This window comes from Dipodomys merriami, unplaced genomic scaffold (genome assembly GCF_024711535.1).
Source record: "Dipodomys merriami isolate MVZ:Mamm:240054 unplaced genomic scaffold, mDipMer1.0.p SCAF_102, whole genome shotgun sequence".
Lineage (NCBI taxonomy): Eukaryota > Metazoa > Chordata > Mammalia > Rodentia > Heteromyidae > Dipodomys > Dipodomys merriami.
The window spans coordinates 4,042,335-4,059,627 of record NW_027202294.1 but is presented as its reverse complement, the minus strand read 5'-3'; the positions used below and the strand labels follow the sequence as shown (position 1 = coordinate 4,059,627).

Here is a 17,293-nt window from a genome sequence, read left to right as displayed (position 1 = left end):
TGTTCAAAGATGACCAATCAGCAATCTGCTGAGTTCTCTAACTGATATTCTCGCTTCTCTTCCAGGTGAAGGCTTCCATAACTACCACCACATCTTTCCCTATGATTACTCTGCCAGTGAGTACCGCTGGAGCTTCAACTTCACCACATTCTTCATTGACTGCATGGCTGCCATTGGGTTGGCTTATGACCTGAAGAAAGTACCCAAGGCCTCCATCTTGGCCAGGATAAAAAGAACTGGAGATGGAAGCTATAAGAGTGGCTGCAGTGGTTGGTCCAGTCTCTTTTTCCAAAAGCCATCTGATAAGATGCTCTGATTATTATCTACTGCTTAATGCTTTGTTAATAAACTATTGAGTAATGCTAAAGGCAATGACCTTAACTCATTCTAGTTTTCTTGCAAACAACCCATTTTGAAAGGCAACAATTCTCCTTTATAATACTATACAAATACTTGTATCTTCTTTTATGTTCATTTGCCTTTCTATTGCTTTGTCCTTATTTCCTGTCTCTCTTTTCTCTCTACCTGCCTCCCAGCCAAGCAGCTGGTCTTGTGAGCTAGCTTGGTTGAGAACAAGTGGTTAGGGTCTAGCTTCCAATGCCTGGCTGCCATTTTAGAGTCTAAATCTCTCTCCTTGAGCTGTGCTTGGTCGAGAAGGTGGCTCAAGCTTCTTTAAACATGACAACTTCTGAGAAATTGTTGGTTCATTATCATCAGCATGTGTTTTGTTAAGTGGGAACAAAAAGTAACTTTCTTTGGCACAGAGCTTGCAAAGTAGGTAAAGTCCCAGGGAAGACAGTCAGTATGCAGTTATAATTCTGAAGTCAAGATAATCTTGAGAAGGAAATAAGCCAACAGAATGTCCTTTCTGAGATCAGATCTGGTAGTCTACGTAGCAAAGAAATGGACTCCTCCACATAGTGTGTTTTCTTTCTCTCCCCTCTGAGCCAGCAATGGTCAAGTACAACAGCAAATCTTAATGTCTAAATATACCTTGAGGTCAAAATATAAAAGTAACATGTACTTAATATGAAAAATAGTCTAATACTTAAATATGAAAAATAGTTTCTGCTAGGGAGGAATGTTATTCTTTGTTCATAGCAAGCAGATTTCTTATAGCATAATTCAAGAAGTCTTCAGATAGAGCATGTCTAGAATTCATGAAAACAGCATGAAGCAACAATGCATGAGTTGGTCATCCAACTCCTGTCATCAGCCTACACTACCATCCTCAGCATATCAAGTGATCCTCTTATAGACATAACACAGCTATGGCATTTCTAAACAGCCAATTGAAAGTGGTTTCCAAAGGTGGAGTTGGATGAATCAGAATACAGATAAAAAAAAACATATATACTATACTTGGATCTTGAAAAGGCTATTTCAGAGTATTTAGTCCTGAACATTGATCTCTGAAGACCTCTACTTGAATAGAGGAGGACCTAGCTGAGCTGCTTATTGACTTCATGGCAGGAGAGAAAAAAGACTGAGAGGCTGTGTCTATAGACATCTCCAAAGAGATAACTTTACAGAGAAAGGGGCTCTGGAAGATATCCAGGGGATTCAGAATATAGACTAAGTTATTAGTTGTCAAGAAGAAACAAGTATGAAGTTGAGTTATTTGTTTCAACTGCTCTTTCGATTATATAATAATTAGGTTCTCTCCATGGTGGTATTTTTCCTTCACACTTCCCTCCTCTGTAACCAAACAGCCCTGGTGTAAGAGGGCAAAGTGGGAGGAGTAGGAATCTCTCAACCACCTTGCTTCTGAATTTTTTTCTCTACCACATTTCTGTTCTCTTACCTATTCTTTTCAGTCCTTGACTTTTTTCTCCCCTTGGTCACACAGGCAGCTCCTGTGTGTATATTCAGGACAGGAAAGACATGCTTGTAAACATAACGTTCATGGGCACTGAACCACCAGGAGTCAGGCAAGTAAATCTGGATGCTGCTTTCCTGTTGCCTCCAGATCACCACCATGCGTGGGACTTCTGCCACACTAATGAATCCAAACAAGGACACCAGCTTCTGAAAAACTCCTGGCCCTTAGAGCCTCTCTCTCTTTGTCTCTCTCTGTCTCTGTCTCTGTCTGTCTCTCTCTCCCTCTATTCCCCTCCCCACTATTGAACCCAGAGTACCCAAGAACTCACTATGTGCCAACGTATAAACATGAACAAAAGGTATTTGAAAATTTACACTGTTCACTCCTTGGTGGGACTGCTCTTTTCTTTCTGTCTAAAGTAGTAGTTGTCTATAACCTAAGAGGAATTTTGGAATAAGTGTGTTTATATCAACTCCAAAATGAGTTGCAAACATGAAGTGAAGCTGATTTTTACTGTGTCTGGGAGCTTTTTGGCCAGTGGTATAGTCTCCTAGGACTAATCTATCTTGTCCACAGTCTAGTCATGTCCTATACCTTTTTTGTCAGTCCTGGGTTTTGAACTCTGGGCCTAGGTGCTGTCCCTTAGCTCTTCAGCTCAAGGCTAGCACTCTACCACTTGAGCCACAGTGCCACTTCTGGTTTTCTGGTGGTTAATTGGAGATAAGAGTCTCAAGGACTTTCCTGCCAGGTCTGGCTTTGAACTGTGATCCTCAGATCTCAGCCTCCTGAGTAGCTAGGATTACAGGCACGAGTCAGCAACACCCAGTGTCCTATGGGGAGGGAGGGGGGCATGGGGAAGGGAAGGGATAGTAGGAGAAAAACAAAGGATGGGGTAACAATACTCGACAAGAAATTTACTCATTACCTTATTCAAGTAACTGTAACACCTCTGTACAGCATCTTTACAATAAAATAAAAAAATTAAAGCAGCAGCAGCAGAAAAAGATGCAGTAGCAGCAGCATTAGCAGAAGCAGCAGCTGCAAGGGGGGTTGAATCATACTCAAATAACGGCCCAAATAACGGGTCCTCTACGTCCTAAGGGTAACTTGTTAAACCATTAAAGCAGAAACTCAAGTGTCTGTGACATTAAATCAAACACAAATGCCAGCAGACACCTTGGCCTGGGGCAGTGCCAGGTCTCCATGTGTCTTTGTTCATAGTCCCAAGACAGAGATCCCACAGGAGGCTGAGAGCAGCAGCAAGAAACTGCCTGGGAAAATTGATCTTTTTCCTTGTGGTCCAGACAAGAAGCCCAGGCTATTCCAGGGCAGAAAAAGTAAAAAGGAAGCATCTTGCTTGGAAAGGAATAAAACTATCACTATTTGCAAAGGATGACACATTGTATATAGAAAATTGTAAACATGTCAGCCAAGCTGACATAGACTAGTAATTTGACCACCTGGAAGTCTGGCAAGTGTACCAAGAAATCAAGGATAGCCTAGGTTATATATAAATACGCTGTCTCAAAAGCAAACAACAAACAAAAATACAGCCCAGAAAAGGAGTTTATGCTGTAATCCTACCTAATCAGAAGGCAGAAGGCAGGAGGATCATAGTTTGAGGCCAGAGCAGGCAAAAAGTTAGTGAGACATCATCTTAATGAACAAGCTGAGCATGGTGATGTGTACCTGCCATCTCAGGTATGAGGGAAACCTAGGTTGGAGTACCATGGCTTGAGGCTAGCCTAGGCAGAAATGCAAGACCCTATTAAAAAATAAGTAAAGCCAAAAAGTGATGAGAGTGAGGCTCAAGTGATAAAGCACCTGCCCAGCAACACCAAGGCTCTGTCTTTAAAACTTAGTGCCCAGTATAACAATAGCAAGCACCTAAAGAACTCATATATACAAGCAAACTGTGACCCAAGATCAATATACAAAATTGAATTGTAGCCAGGAACAGTGGCTCACACTTGTAATCTTAGCTACATAAGAGGCACAGATTGGAAAGATTATATCTGAGATCAAGTCAAGTCAAAAAAGAAAATAAAAATTTAGGTAGACTCAATCTCAATGAAAAATCTGGGCATACCAGTACATGCCTATTATCCAAGTTACATAGGGGGCATAAACTAGGAGGGCTGCAGTTCAGGCTGGCCTCAGAAAGAAAAGTGAGACCTTCCTTGAAAAATAACTGAAATACAGAGGGCTGGGAGTGTGGTTCAAGTGGTAGAACCCCTACATACTAGATGCAAGGCCTTGGGTTCTTCACCTAGTACTGCCAAAATAAAAATCAGTTGTATTTCTCTTAACTAGCAATGAGTAATATGAAATTTTGAGTGGGAAATATGTTTTCATTCTTATGAATGGAAGGATCCAGTGGTAATGCCAATAGCTACATTTCTCTAGTCAGGCATTGCGTATTGCAGGCTGAGGATGCATCATCTCCCTGTGGCATCAGCAGACGCTGTTGCTGTTCAAACCTCATTTATGAAGAGACAGAGAAAGAAGCAGTGAGAGAATGGGTAGTGGTGGTGTCGTCTGGTGACAGAACTGTAGCCCTATCTCCTGATATCCTGGGTGTGGAATAGAGGACAAAGTAGCTGAACCAGAATATCTAAATACCTAAGTACCTGTGGTGATATCCAGTTCCATTGCTGGTGTGACTCTCTTCTCTGGGTGGCAATAGTAGAAAACTGAACTTGTGTCCAGTTAACCTACACAAACATCCTTTGTTCTCAAGAATCCCTGGGTGACTCATCTTAACCTGCACAGGAGGCTCCACATAGACCATTGGAGCTGATCTGATCTTTCCTCTTTTCTCTTTACTTTTCAATCATAGCTACCCTCCTGTAAAGCTCTGAGCCCCTTAAAGCAGCTTTACCTTCACTTAAATTGTCTGTTCTTAGTAAAATGGAAAGATTTCCTGTGTTTAAAGGTTTGTCTCTGCTAAGAAATGTGGTGTCACAGTGAGTGGGAGTCTTATTCTGTAACATACAGTTAACCTACATTTAAATTTCTATATGGTAGATTTTTTTTTTTTTTTTGGCGGTCATGGGGCTTGAACTCTGGGCCTGGGTGCTGTCCTTCAGATCTTCAGCTCAAGGCTAGTGCTCTATCACTTGAGCCACAGCCCCACTTCCAGTTTCTGAGTGGTTTATTGGAGATAAGAGTCTCACGGACTTTCCTGCCCAGGCTGGCTTTGAATCACGATCCTCAGGTCTCAGCCTCCTGAGTAGCTAGGATTACAGCCATGAGCCACCAGCACCCAGCATTGTGAAAGATTTTTGTACAATGAATTTTGGCCAATGACTCAGGCAATACTCATAGGCCACAAGGAGCTGACACTATCCTGGAATTGCTGGCGCCAGAAAGACCTCTCTTCCTTTGGGTACTCAGATCTGTTCCTTCTCACTGTCCTCCCAAGTTTCTATACCCAGGACACAGAAAGTCACAAGAGGGCAGCCTGTGCTGTGTTGACTCATGGAGGTTCTGGGTCCAGGAAAGACCCAGCTGAGAAAGGGAACATTCTGGCAGGATTGAGTAACCAGGCTATAGCAACCTTTGTGAACAATTACAGGAACTCAGTGAACAATTAGAAGAAATGTGAGGAATGCGAAAGACAGCAGAAGGCTACCCAGGATTGCTCAAGGCTCTATTTCTATTTCTGGCCTCTCCTTTCAGTTAGTTTCATATACATGTGTGTGTGTGTGTGTGTGTGTGTGTGTGTGTGTGTGTGTGTGTGTGTGTGTGTGTGTGCACTATATATAACATACATGCCACATAGATATGTATTTTTCTATACATATATATATGAAAAAATAAATTTATTTGCCATTTTAGCCAAAAGTAGGGAATGAGATCATCTCAAGCCATTTCTACCTTACTCATTACAGTGTCACGTGTAGGAAGGAAAAAACAAAAGCCAGAAGTTAGTCTTTCTTCGTATATCAGGGCTCCTGCAGGTAACCCTTCGTCACACAACAGTTGATTTCCTGGGGCAGTCTTATATGGAGCCCCTGTTACATGGTGACAACCAACTGCTCTCCTGTTCTACAGATTACACAGAAATAAAATCATGCAATATGCTCCCTCTGTCTCTGATTTCTTTCTCTTATCGTATTGTTTTGGGGCACTCATGGATACTGCAGCCCAAATCACTACTTTATTTTGTTATTTGCTCATTTAGATCTCATTGTATGTGTAACTCACCATCAATTTATCCATTCATAAATTGATGTTCACTTGAGTTGTCTCCACCTTCTGGTGAGTGTGAATGTTAACCTTGTGCACAAAACAATTAAGTACTAACCTTGAGTTCATTTGGGTGCATAACGAGAGTGGCAATGCTTCGTAAAATGTTTCTGCTGTAAAGGGTCTTATTTTCCTTTAATAACAAGAAGAGTTAATGTTCTTTTTGTTTTAACATGCAAGCTAGTCCCGGAGCTCAAACTCAGGATCTGTGCACTGTCCCTAAGCTTTTTTGCTCAAGACTAGCACTCTATCACTTGCACTACAGCTCCACTTGTACTTTTTTGCTGGATAATTGGAGAAGAGTTTCAGACTTTCCTGCCCCAGCTAGCTTTGAACCACAATCCTTAGATCTCAGTAGCTAGGCATAAGCCACCAGCATGTAGTTATAAGGGGAATTTTTTAAATTTCATGGAACAAAAAGTCTTCACTTACAAGGTGTTCAAAATTGATGTGTATAGATACTAAGAGTTTTAGAGTGTCCTTGAACAGCCCATCTAACTTCTTTCATTACTCTACTCTGCTGTCTTTAGGATAGTGATTGTTCTTCTCATAGTGGTGAGATGCATTTACAAGCAAGGCCTTTAGAAGTTACAGTTGGTCAATCTGTGTGTGTGTGTGTGTGTGTGTGTGTGTGTGTGTGTGTGTGTGTGTGTGTGCATATATAAAACATGCACATGCATATTTAATCCTATTAATTTGGAAAGTGAGGTAGGAAAATCAAGAGTTCCAGGATAGTCTGAGCTACATGGTGAGTTCCAGGCCAACCTGGGCTACATAGCAAGATCTCATTTTGAAAACTAACAAACAACAAATGCTGATGTTGTGCTACTAGGTCAGCCACATAGCAAAAAATCTTTACTTTTAGTCCGAGTGAGAACAGAGAGTGTGTTGAATGCCCCCCCTGTGTTTCCAGAAAGGCTGTTCCACAGTGCTATGCTTTCAGGAGAAGGAGGAGGAGGAGTAAACGAGGAGGAGGAGGAGAAATATGAGGAACGCTACAAAAAGAACATAAAATTTGAAATTAGAAATGAAATTAGTATTAAGAGAATGGGTCCAAACTTGAAAGGCAAGATCTCCCTGTAGAGAAAACACTCCAGGCTAGTCATTAAAAGGAAAAATTGCAAAGATAAAGGCTTGAAGTAAATTAGTGAGTTAAATACTGGGTTACTGGAATTTGGTAAATAACAGTGAAAGAGCCAGAAAACCTGGAAGGTGGTTTGATTTGGGTGTGATAAGTAAGAAGTTTGGGATTGTTTTGCTTATTGAGACTGTAATTGCTATTTCACTAACTTGCTTCTTTGCTGGAAAGATTTGGGATAAGAAGTGTGCCTTGATGACTTGTTGCCTTGGTTATTGGAATGACTGAAATTGTAATCTGCTTCTGTAACTTGCGTCTTTGTCCATCATGAAACTACCACTGACCACCAGCAAGCAGCGTTCCCCTCCCCCATGGATCTTGCCTTTACATACCCTGAGCTATTTGACTTTACTGCTGTTCTTAATTTTCCCAATAGAGTGGGGAGCATTCCAAGCCTGATTGAGTGAGTGTTAGTGCCTCCTTTGGCCTATAGTGGGTTTAAGTGCCACTGGCCCCCAGAAGTTGGAATACTTCAGGAGGAAGAGAAGGAAGAGGAAGAGGAAAACTAGTCCTCTGGGAAACAAATAGAGCAAGGGCAAGTTCCCAAGAGCATCAGATTGAAAGGATGCAAGATCCCTGGAGTCAGGGTCTACTTCAAAGCAGAAGTGTTATGAACTTTGCTGAAAACAGCTTCTGTTAAGCAAATTGAGTGGCATCCTCTACCACATAGACTAGAGCACACAATAAATTAGAAATCTGGAAAAACACATTTGTTGTTGCTATTGTTGTCGATTGTAGGGCTTGAACTCAGTGCTGACTCTTTTGCTCAAGGCTAGCACTCTACCACTTTGAGCCACACCCCCACTTCCAGTTTTCTAGTGGATAATTGGAGATAAGAATCTCAAGGACATTCCTGCCCTGGCTAGCTTTGAACTGGGATCCTCAGATCTCAGCATCCTGATTAGCCTCCACTCTTGAGGCCAGTTGTTGAGTAAACAAAGCCTTTCCTTCCTGTGCTAAGTAAAAGGAGCCTAGAAGTAACAGCCTGCACTAAGCTAGCCTTGTCTTTGAGCTATTCATCTCATAGAAAAGAATCTCATGGAAGGTCAGAGTAGGCCTGCTGAACTGTGTGTGTACTCCAGAGAAATGTCCTATGGGTGATTTTCACGGTACAGTCCTTGGAATGCTTCCTTTCCAATATATCAATTATTATTACAAACAACTTTCTCTTCTTTGCTTTAATACTGTTCATTGGATCTAATCCATGTCATGTCGGAAGTTCAGTAGCCGAGCTATGAGTTCTGAAAGGGCTCAGTAAAGCTTCAGATCACTGTGGGCTGAGACCCTGGAAAGATTAAATGGTCTTGGACTAACAGAAGCTCAGGCCTCCAAAAGTCTAGGCTCCCGAGGTAGACTAATAAGACTTAGTGCAAATTGCTGAAATGTTTACTACTTGCCTCCACTTCCTAAGATAACAAAGTCATTTCTCACTTAAATACAAGGATAGGTCACACGTGGGTGCTTGCAACTTCAAAGATCTTGTGACCATGTTTCCTACATGTACCGGTATCCCCCTCCCCTGCACTGTACTAATAAAAAGATTTGTTAAGGGGATCTCAGGACTCAGAAGCTGGAGATAGGCTTTAGAGTCTCCAATTTTCTTATCCTCTCTGATATCTTGGGTCTTTGGTCCTATACCTCATTGCCCTACTGGTTCCATGGTCACCTCAGATTAAGATATCTGGCACCCAAAGGGGGACACAGTAATGGTGGGTAAACCAAAGTGATTGGAAGAGTTAACCAAAGAACAGCAAACTGAAGGATTGAGTCCTGCCTTATTCCCCAGGGTCTAGCAAAGCACCCGGTGTGTGCTCAGGTGCTTGTCATCAGGCAAGTCATACAGATCTTGGGCAACTGGAAACAATAGCCCCCACACCCAGCTTCCACTGTGGGCCTGGCCAAGGACATCGCCCTTGATCCCAAGATTATCATAGCCCATTTTTATTCTCTGCTTCCTTCTTAAGCAGACAGCAAAATCCAGTGTCTTGCACAACCTCCAATCCCACAGAAGGTCTGTGTTCCTCACTGCTCCTCAATGAACAGTCCTCACCTGTTGACAATTGAGTCCAGCCTATGCCTTTTTCATCTTCCATACACAAACTAAGAGCAAAAGGGCTGAGTGTCTTAAATCAATAAGAATATTAATAGCAGCATCCAGAATGAAAGTAAAGAAAAAAGATTCTGAGAGTTCAGTTATATGAAAAAGTGTGGTTGCTGGCTGTCTCCACAGGAAATGCTGAAAATGCAGCAATGGAAGGAGATTGTAATGTGCTTTTAAAAAGGCCCCAAACCGGGGCTGGGAAGGTGGCTCAGTGGTAGAGTGCTTGCCTTGTATGCATGAGGCTCTGGGTTTGATTCCTCAGCACTACATAAGCAGAAAAAGCCAGTAGTGGCACTATGGCTCAAGTGGTAGAGTGCTAGCCTTGAGCTGAAAAGCTGAGGGACAGTTCCCAGGCCCAGAGTTCAGGCCCCATAACTGACCAAAAAAAAAAGCTCCACACCTGGCTGGAAATGTGACTCAGTGGTAGAGTGCTTGCCTAGCATGCATGAAGCCTTGGGTTCCATTCCTCAGTACCAAATAGCAGAAGTGGCACTGTGGCTCAAGTGGTAGAGTGCTGGCCTTGAGTAAAAGAACCTCAGGGACAGTGCCCAGGCTCTGAGTTCAAGCCCCAGGACTGGCAAAACAAAAAACCCCAAAACAAAGGTGAAATCATCCTATCAAAAATTTAGTCCTTATTTAACTTAATTATAATGCTGTTGCAGCCTTTCCAAACTCTTCCATCATCAGAGTGTGGATCTGTGCAGGGGAAACTCCCATGCAGAAAGAGGAAACTTGCTTACCTAGCCAGTATCTGCACATCACAATGTGGTGGAATGAGGAAGCCCACTGCCAGGCTTTAAGAAATCAGCATGTCCACACCCTCTCCCCATACAAATTGGGGCTGATTGACTTAGGTGGCCAGGAGCTTGGCGAGGAGAGGCTAGACAGGTACTGTACAAAAATCAAACAATCTGGAATGCAGGTCATGGGAAAAGATAGCTCAGCCAGGATAAGTATATTAAAGCTTGTAATCATGGTTGCAGCCATAATTGGAATCAAAAGGTTACAAAATGTTTTAGGTATGGATAAATGGGATACAAAAAAAAGTTCAGAGACAACAACAACAAAAACCAAACTCCTCACAAATCCAGAGCCTTATATAAGTTAAATAACCCTCTAGTTGTAGGATGGACAGTGCTAGACACTTCTAAAAATCCTATTACATTCATAAAATAATTCAGGAAAGATGCCTCCCTTTTCTCCGATTCTCTTTGCAGGGCCTGAAGAATAAAATATATCAAAAGATATTCAGAAGATCAATTTGAAGGCCAATATGCCTAGCTAACAAGGTTATCTAAACATATTCTATTCATGGCCATCTAGGTCTTATCATCTGTGAGAAATGTGTGTTGTTAGCAATAGCTTTGTGTTTTGTCGTTTAGTTTGCTTTGTTTGTCTAAAACTGACCAGCAGGTTCTAATGGATTGGGCAAAATAATGTCACTTGCCATTGGAATTCCAAAAGAATTTACGTTCAATTTTCATTTTTGAACCTTAGGTCACATTAAAAACTATGTGCACAACTGTGTATGTGTTTGAAGATGTTCAAAATAATCTGATATTTTAATACGTGAAAACTGTCATCTAGGTGCAAAAAAAGTAATCTTCACTATCAAACTAAAGTGCTCCTGTTTTGTATGGTAATGTTTTTGGTGCTGATATTTCCTAAAATAATTGACCTTTTGACTACAATTGTAACTGTTATCTATTAAGGAAGGACCAATCAGGAAATTAGGAAATGTAAAGAAAGAGAAGAGTTAGTAAAGAAAGCCTTGGAAACTGAAATTGAGGAAATAAAAAACAGTTTCCTTTGGATCAGAAAGCAGTTTGAAAGTAAGAATTGTCTTCCTTCTTACTTTTAGTTTGATAACGTGAAGGAGAAAATGAGATTGACTTCTTACTTGTTGACTTCAGCCCCAACCCACAGGCTCTGGCAGAAAGTGAAGCAGTGAGCATCAGGCTTGATCCCATTCCAGGAGACTGTTCTCAGCTAACTCTCTCCTGGCATCAGACTCAGCAGTGAAGTTGTGGCTCACGCCAAGAACAAGGCACAGCATTGCCAAGTAGCTCAGAAGGACAGGTAGACATTTCTTGAACATGAGGAACATGTTGACTCTTCTCTGTGATAGATATTCATAAAGATAAAATGAGTGGACAGGAATGCTGGTGCCTGTTATGTCCTAAGGATTAGACAAGCCCCCATTGGGGCTCTGTGAGTGATCTTGAGGGTAGAAGATTTGGAGGGATAGCGGTCTGTATAGTATGGAGCCTAGAAACGGCTCTTCTCTTCCTGGCAGGTCTGCAGGAATGAATGCAGTTGTCCCTTTGAACTGCCACATGAAGAAGGCCATGGAAAAACAAAGCATTCCAAAAGAGCAGCTCTGGGCCAAGATGGCATTTCAAATCCAGGACCTGTGAAAAGCAAGAAGTACAAAAGCGAACCCAGCCCAGCGTCAGTGGCTCAGGCCTGTAATCTGAGCTACTCAGGAGGTTGAGATCTGAGTATCGTGGTTCAAAGTCAGCCAGAGAAGGAAAGTCCGTGAGACTCTTATCTCTAATAAACCACCAGAAAACCGGAAACGGTGCTGTGGTTTAAGTGGTGGAGCACTGGCCTTGAGCTGAAGAGCTGAGGGACAGCAACCCAGGTCCAGAGTTCAAGTCCCATGACAGACCAAAAAAAAAGAGGGGTGGGGAGAATACAGACAAACCCCCTAGTGAAGCTGAGAAAAGCCTGAAATTGCACCAAGGTTGCATTCACTTTTTCCTTGTATGACCAAAGCAAGGCTGAGAGCTAGCTTGGGATTCTTCCCTTTTCCCTCTTGAACAGGGAGAGATGGGAAGGAAAGTAGAGTTTTACAGTAGAGTGAAAGGAAATTGCCTCTAATTGGCTTAGGAGGCCTTTCAGATATGCCCTTCCCAAGGGTCAGGACCAGGTTCCACAGTGTCTATGGCCAGGGTGGGCTCATGGAACAAGAGTGGATAGAGGTGGGACCAGGAGAAACAGGGCCCAGAGTATTGATTAGCATGTCTGGTCTATGGTTGTAAAAAAAAAATTATTTTGTGCATGGAAGATACACAAAGTACCTGCATGCATCTAGAGATGTTAGGTTCCAGTATATTCCCATCACAGCAAAACCCACCTCAATAACCTTTCTGAGCCTGCAAAGAAGTCAAAGCACCTAGCACAGTGCACATAAGAAGCTAAAATATTGCCACTTTCTCTGTCTCAGACCTGCTCTTTTGTTCTGACCAATCCTAAGGCCTCCTCTATTGAGAGCTCCTCTCTCTTCCCTAAACTCCTCCCCCATATAATGTAGTATGTTTATACTTGGTGCCCATCAGACACTGGCTAGCATAGTTTGCTCTGTGCTTTGTCCCATTTCTCTTAGAAATCTGTGAATTCCCCAGGGTGACAGCAGAACCTTCTCCATTCCCCCACACTGAAGGAGTATTGGTCATCAGTGGACACAGAGGAGGCTTAGTCAACACTTAATCCCCAGAGGGGCACGTTGGCACAGAGGGACTGTATGGAAGAAACAGACTCCTGGTTGGGAAACACTCTTAGGCCATGGCCAGCTGCCCTCTGGCTCTTGCAGCCACACTGTGGTCAGTACAGAGTTATATCAGAGCAAAGCAAGGGTGGTATCAGTGCACATGAGGTAACTAAGATGGGGGAGAGGCAGTAGGACACAGCAAAGTAGGTTCAAGTAAGCAGCTAAGGAGGGAAAAAAATCAAAAAGAGAATGGCAGAGGGAGCAGGAATGGGTTAGATCTGTTTCTTGTACCTGAGGGAGAGAGGAAGGCACTGGTCAGGACTCTGGGGGACAGCTAGCAGCTCCTCTGGGTACTCTTAGCCAATGGGACTAGCTCTACCACAAAGGCAGACATGGGACACATCACTCTTATCTCCCACATTGGCATAGAAGCAGAGTCAGAGCAAGTACTTCCTTTCTGTTCATTAATTAGTCATTGGAGGCTCAGGGCTGGTGTCAGCCTATTCTTCTCTGTGTCTGCCTTTCCACATAAATGCAGGTATGGGGCTGAGTCTCAGTCTGGAGAAGGTTACCTATAGTACTCCACAGTGGGAGTGGGGGTGGGGGTGGGAGTGGGGGTGAGGTAAGAGACAGACAGACAGAGAGAGACTACAATGTAGAGAGAACTATTCTTACAGAGTCAAGCCACTACAGAAAGTTCTAGCCCTGCTAGAGCTCTAAGACTTTGGCTCCATGTCTCAGTTTCCCTGGCTATCATACACCATGCCTATCACACTCTGCTCTGTGACATGAAGAGTCACAATCATACTTACTCTCTGATCTGCAGGACTTCCACCATATCCTCAAGCTAGATAGTCATTGCCACAGTTGAGACCTCTCCTCTAGACACATACCCGTGCCTGTGCACAGGCCTGAGTTCTTTCTCACTCTATATGTCTCTTTCTCTCTGTGTGTCTCTGTCTTTCCCTTTTTCTTTCTCTCTGTGTTGGATACAGGATACACAGGAGGGAAGGGTTGGAGTGAAAGGGAGGTCAGGCACATTCTGTGCACAGTATGGACAGATACACGTGGGAAACCTAGAGAACTGGCCTGGACAATTGCATTGGCCTCTTCTCCAACAAGGGCCAGTCAGTGAAGATGGGCAGCGCTGTATCTCAGGGAGGAACACCATGGAACTGAGGCACCATGGTGGGTGGATCATGGCTTTCTCATTCTTCCTCTGTAACTGTGTCAGGGAGAGTACAAGAAGCTCTTCGGAATGAAGCCTAGAAGAAAAGTGTGGGAGAGAGATCACAGTGGTGGTATTAATGCACAGAGCCAGAGGCAATGTTGGGTAGAGGTGACACTAAGTTCTCTTTAGCCAACTCTATGCCAGAGATGACAGAATTTTCTCAGGGGCAAGAACAGTCGCTGGATAGGTGTTTGTAACATCTTTAAGCCCTGGCTTAATTCCTGCCTGCCTCCACCTTCTTTATCTCCCTTCTACCACTCTCACCTTTGGTTAGGGATGATTGGACCAGCCAGCTCTGCTTACCATACATGCCCTTGTGGGCAATAGGAAAAACATGTGTGTTATATATAAGGCATTGGTTACTCCTCACCTGCTGTGGTCTTCAAATGCCCCGCTCAAAAAGATACATACACAAAGATGTGGCCTACAGTGCAGAGTGAAGGGCTCTGAGTGCAGCACCTAGTAGTGGCACTCCAGCAGGCTCTGGAGAAGACGTCTTCTGTCCAGGCAGTACCACGCTCCACTCTGCAGCCTCAGTTCTGGGAAAGTCTTCCCATATCTTTGCTGCAAGAGAAGGTAAGCTTCCAAGAAATGGCTCTGCAGCTATGTTTGCAGCTCAGTTGGGCTTGTACCAAAGTAGCTGAGTTGAGAACATCTTGGAGGACTTGGTCATCTCTTTAGTGTTGTATTGTTTTCCAGGATTTGGGGATCAGAACTCTAATTTGGGAATGTATGTGTGCATATTAATTTATGATTGACATAAATTAGGAGTAGGAGGATGCTTCATTTTAACAAGTCCATGTATGCATATGGTCCTTTTTTTTCTTTTTTTCTTTTTCTAAGCCGGTCTTGAACTCAGGGCCTGAGTGCTGTCCCTGTGATTTTATGCTCAAGGATAGCACTCTACCACTTGAGCCACAGCTCTACTTCCAACTTTTTGGTGGTTAATTAGAGACGAGTCTCACAGACTTTCCTATACAGGCTGGCTTCAAAGTGGAATCCTCACAATCTCAGTCTCCTGAGCAATAAGGATCACAAGTGTGAGCCAGCAGTACCTGGCTCAACTTCCAAATATTCTAACTGCATGGGGCTGGGAAGGTGGCTCAGTGGTAGAGCGCTTGCCTTGCATGCATGAGACCCTAGGTTCGATTGCTCAGCACCACATAAGCAAAAAGAAAAAAGCTGGAAGTGGCGCTGTGGTTCAAGTGGTAGAGCGCTAGCTTTGAGCTGAAGAGCTGAGGGACAGCGCCCAGGCCCAGAGTTCAGAGTTCAGGCCCCACGACCAGACCCAAAAAAGAAAACAAAACAAAACCAAATATTATAACTGCAGCAAATATGTTATAGATCTAATTGACTTTGATTGTTCACTGGATGGGGGTATCTTCCATTCCTTAAAACAGAAATGAAAGCTCCATTTGAGCAACTGTGTAATCCTAAGTTTTATAAGGTAGGAATAAAAAAAAAATTTTTTAGGGGGGAGGGGAGAGGCTGGGAAGGGACGTGAAGGGTAAACAAAAGGAGGAGGCTGCAATGCTTGGTAAGAAATGTACGCATTATCCTGCCCATGTAATTGTAACCCCTCTATACAGTATGTTCACAAATAAAATAAAAAAAAAATTTTAATAACCAGATTAAATAGTGCCACAATAAACATAACCATACAGGTAGCTCGTTTGTTCACTGATTTCATTCCTTTTGGATATATACCCAGATTTGAGATAGCTAGATCCTATGGTAATTCTTTTGTTAGTTTTTCAAGAAACATTTGTACCACTTCGTACATTCTAACACACATTCCTATCAACATTATGAAAGAGTTCATTGTTCTCTGTATCCTCCCCAGTATTTATTTATTTATGGTTGATATTTTTGTTGATAATTTATTTTTTTAACATAGCTAATATTACTGGGATCAAATGGAATCTCAATGTAATTTTGATTTGCATCTCCCTAATAGCTAAAGATATTGAGAACATTTTCATATATCTATTGGCCATTTGTACTTTTGAAAAAGTATCCATTTAGATCATGTGACCATTTTTACTGGATTATTTATTCTTTTGTTAAGGTTTTTGAGCTTCTTATACATCCTAGCTATTAATATTCTGACAGATTAATAAACGGAAAATGTTTCTCATTCTGTAGGATATATTGTTACTATGTTGACTCTTCTGCTGTATAAAAGCTTTTAAACTTGAAGCAAACTCATTTGTCAATTTGTTCTTTTGTTTCTGAGTTTGGAATACCATTCAGGAAGCTTTGCCAGGACCAATATTTTGGAGAATTTCCTTATATTTACTTCTAATGAACCAGGATCAAGCCTATTTCTCTCTTTCTATAAAAATCAACACAAGGGCTGAGAAGGTAGCTCAGCGGTAGAGTGCATTCCTTGCAAGCATGAGGCCCTGGGTTCGATTCCTCAGCACCACATAAACAGAAAAAGCCGGAAGTGGTACTGTGGCTCCAGTGGTAGAGCGCTAGCCTTGAGCTGAAGAGCTGAGGGACAGCGCCCAGACCCAGAGTTCAGGCCCCATGACTGGCAAAAAAAAAAAAAAAATCAACACAAGCCAAGCTCTGGTGGCCCACACCTGAAATCCTCTCTACTCAGGAGACTGAGATCTGAGGATCACAGCTCAAAACCATCCTATCCAGGAAAAGTCTGCAAACTTTTTTTTTTTTTGGGGGGGAGGGGGAGGAATCCAGTCGTGGGGCCTGAACTTTGGGCCTAGGCGCTGTCCCTGAGCTCTTCAGCTCAAGGCTAGCGCTCTACCACTTGAGCCACAGCGCCACTTCCGGCTTTTTTCTTTTTGCTTATGTGGTGCCGAGGAATCAAATCCAGGGCCTCATGCACGCAAGGCAAGTGTTCTACCACTGAGACACCTTCCCAGCCCCTGAAAGACTCTTATCTCCCATTAACCTCCAGAAAACCAGAAGTGGCTCTAAGGCTCAAAGTGATAGACCACTAGTTTTGAGTGAAAAAGCTCAGGGTAAGATCTCAGGCCCTAAGTCCAAGCCCCATGACAGAGAAAACAAAACAAAAAACAAAACAAAAAAGAGTGGGAGATAAGAATCTATCTTCATGAGGATATTCAGCTTTCTCAAAATGGTTTATTGGAGAAGTTTTCTTTTCTCAAACCTATGCTTTGGCTGAAGATGTGTGAGCTTATTTTCAGGTCTTCTATTCCATTCATCTAATGTTAACATACCTCTGTAGCATATTTTAATTGGCTTTTTCTCCCTCCCCCTTCCCTTCCCTG

At 42.7% G+C, this 17,293-nt stretch overlaps 1 protein-coding gene across 1 annotated transcript in view; it reads left to right on the top strand.

The window, feature by feature from the left end:
* Positions 1–11,729, top strand: part of LOC138807729 (acyl-CoA desaturase 1-like) — a 30,425-nt gene extending 18,696 nt beyond the window's left edge. The window contains exons 6-9 of the mRNA XM_069993523.1: positions 66–269; positions 6,987–7,139; positions 9,975–10,200; positions 11,609–11,729. Coding sequence (XP_069849624.1) covers positions 66–269; positions 6,987–7,139; positions 9,975–10,200; positions 11,609–11,729 — 704 coding nt within the window. The remainder of the gene's footprint in view (positions 1–65; positions 270–6,986; positions 7,140–9,974; positions 10,201–11,608) is intronic.
* Positions 11,730–17,293: the final 5,564 nt, after the last annotated feature.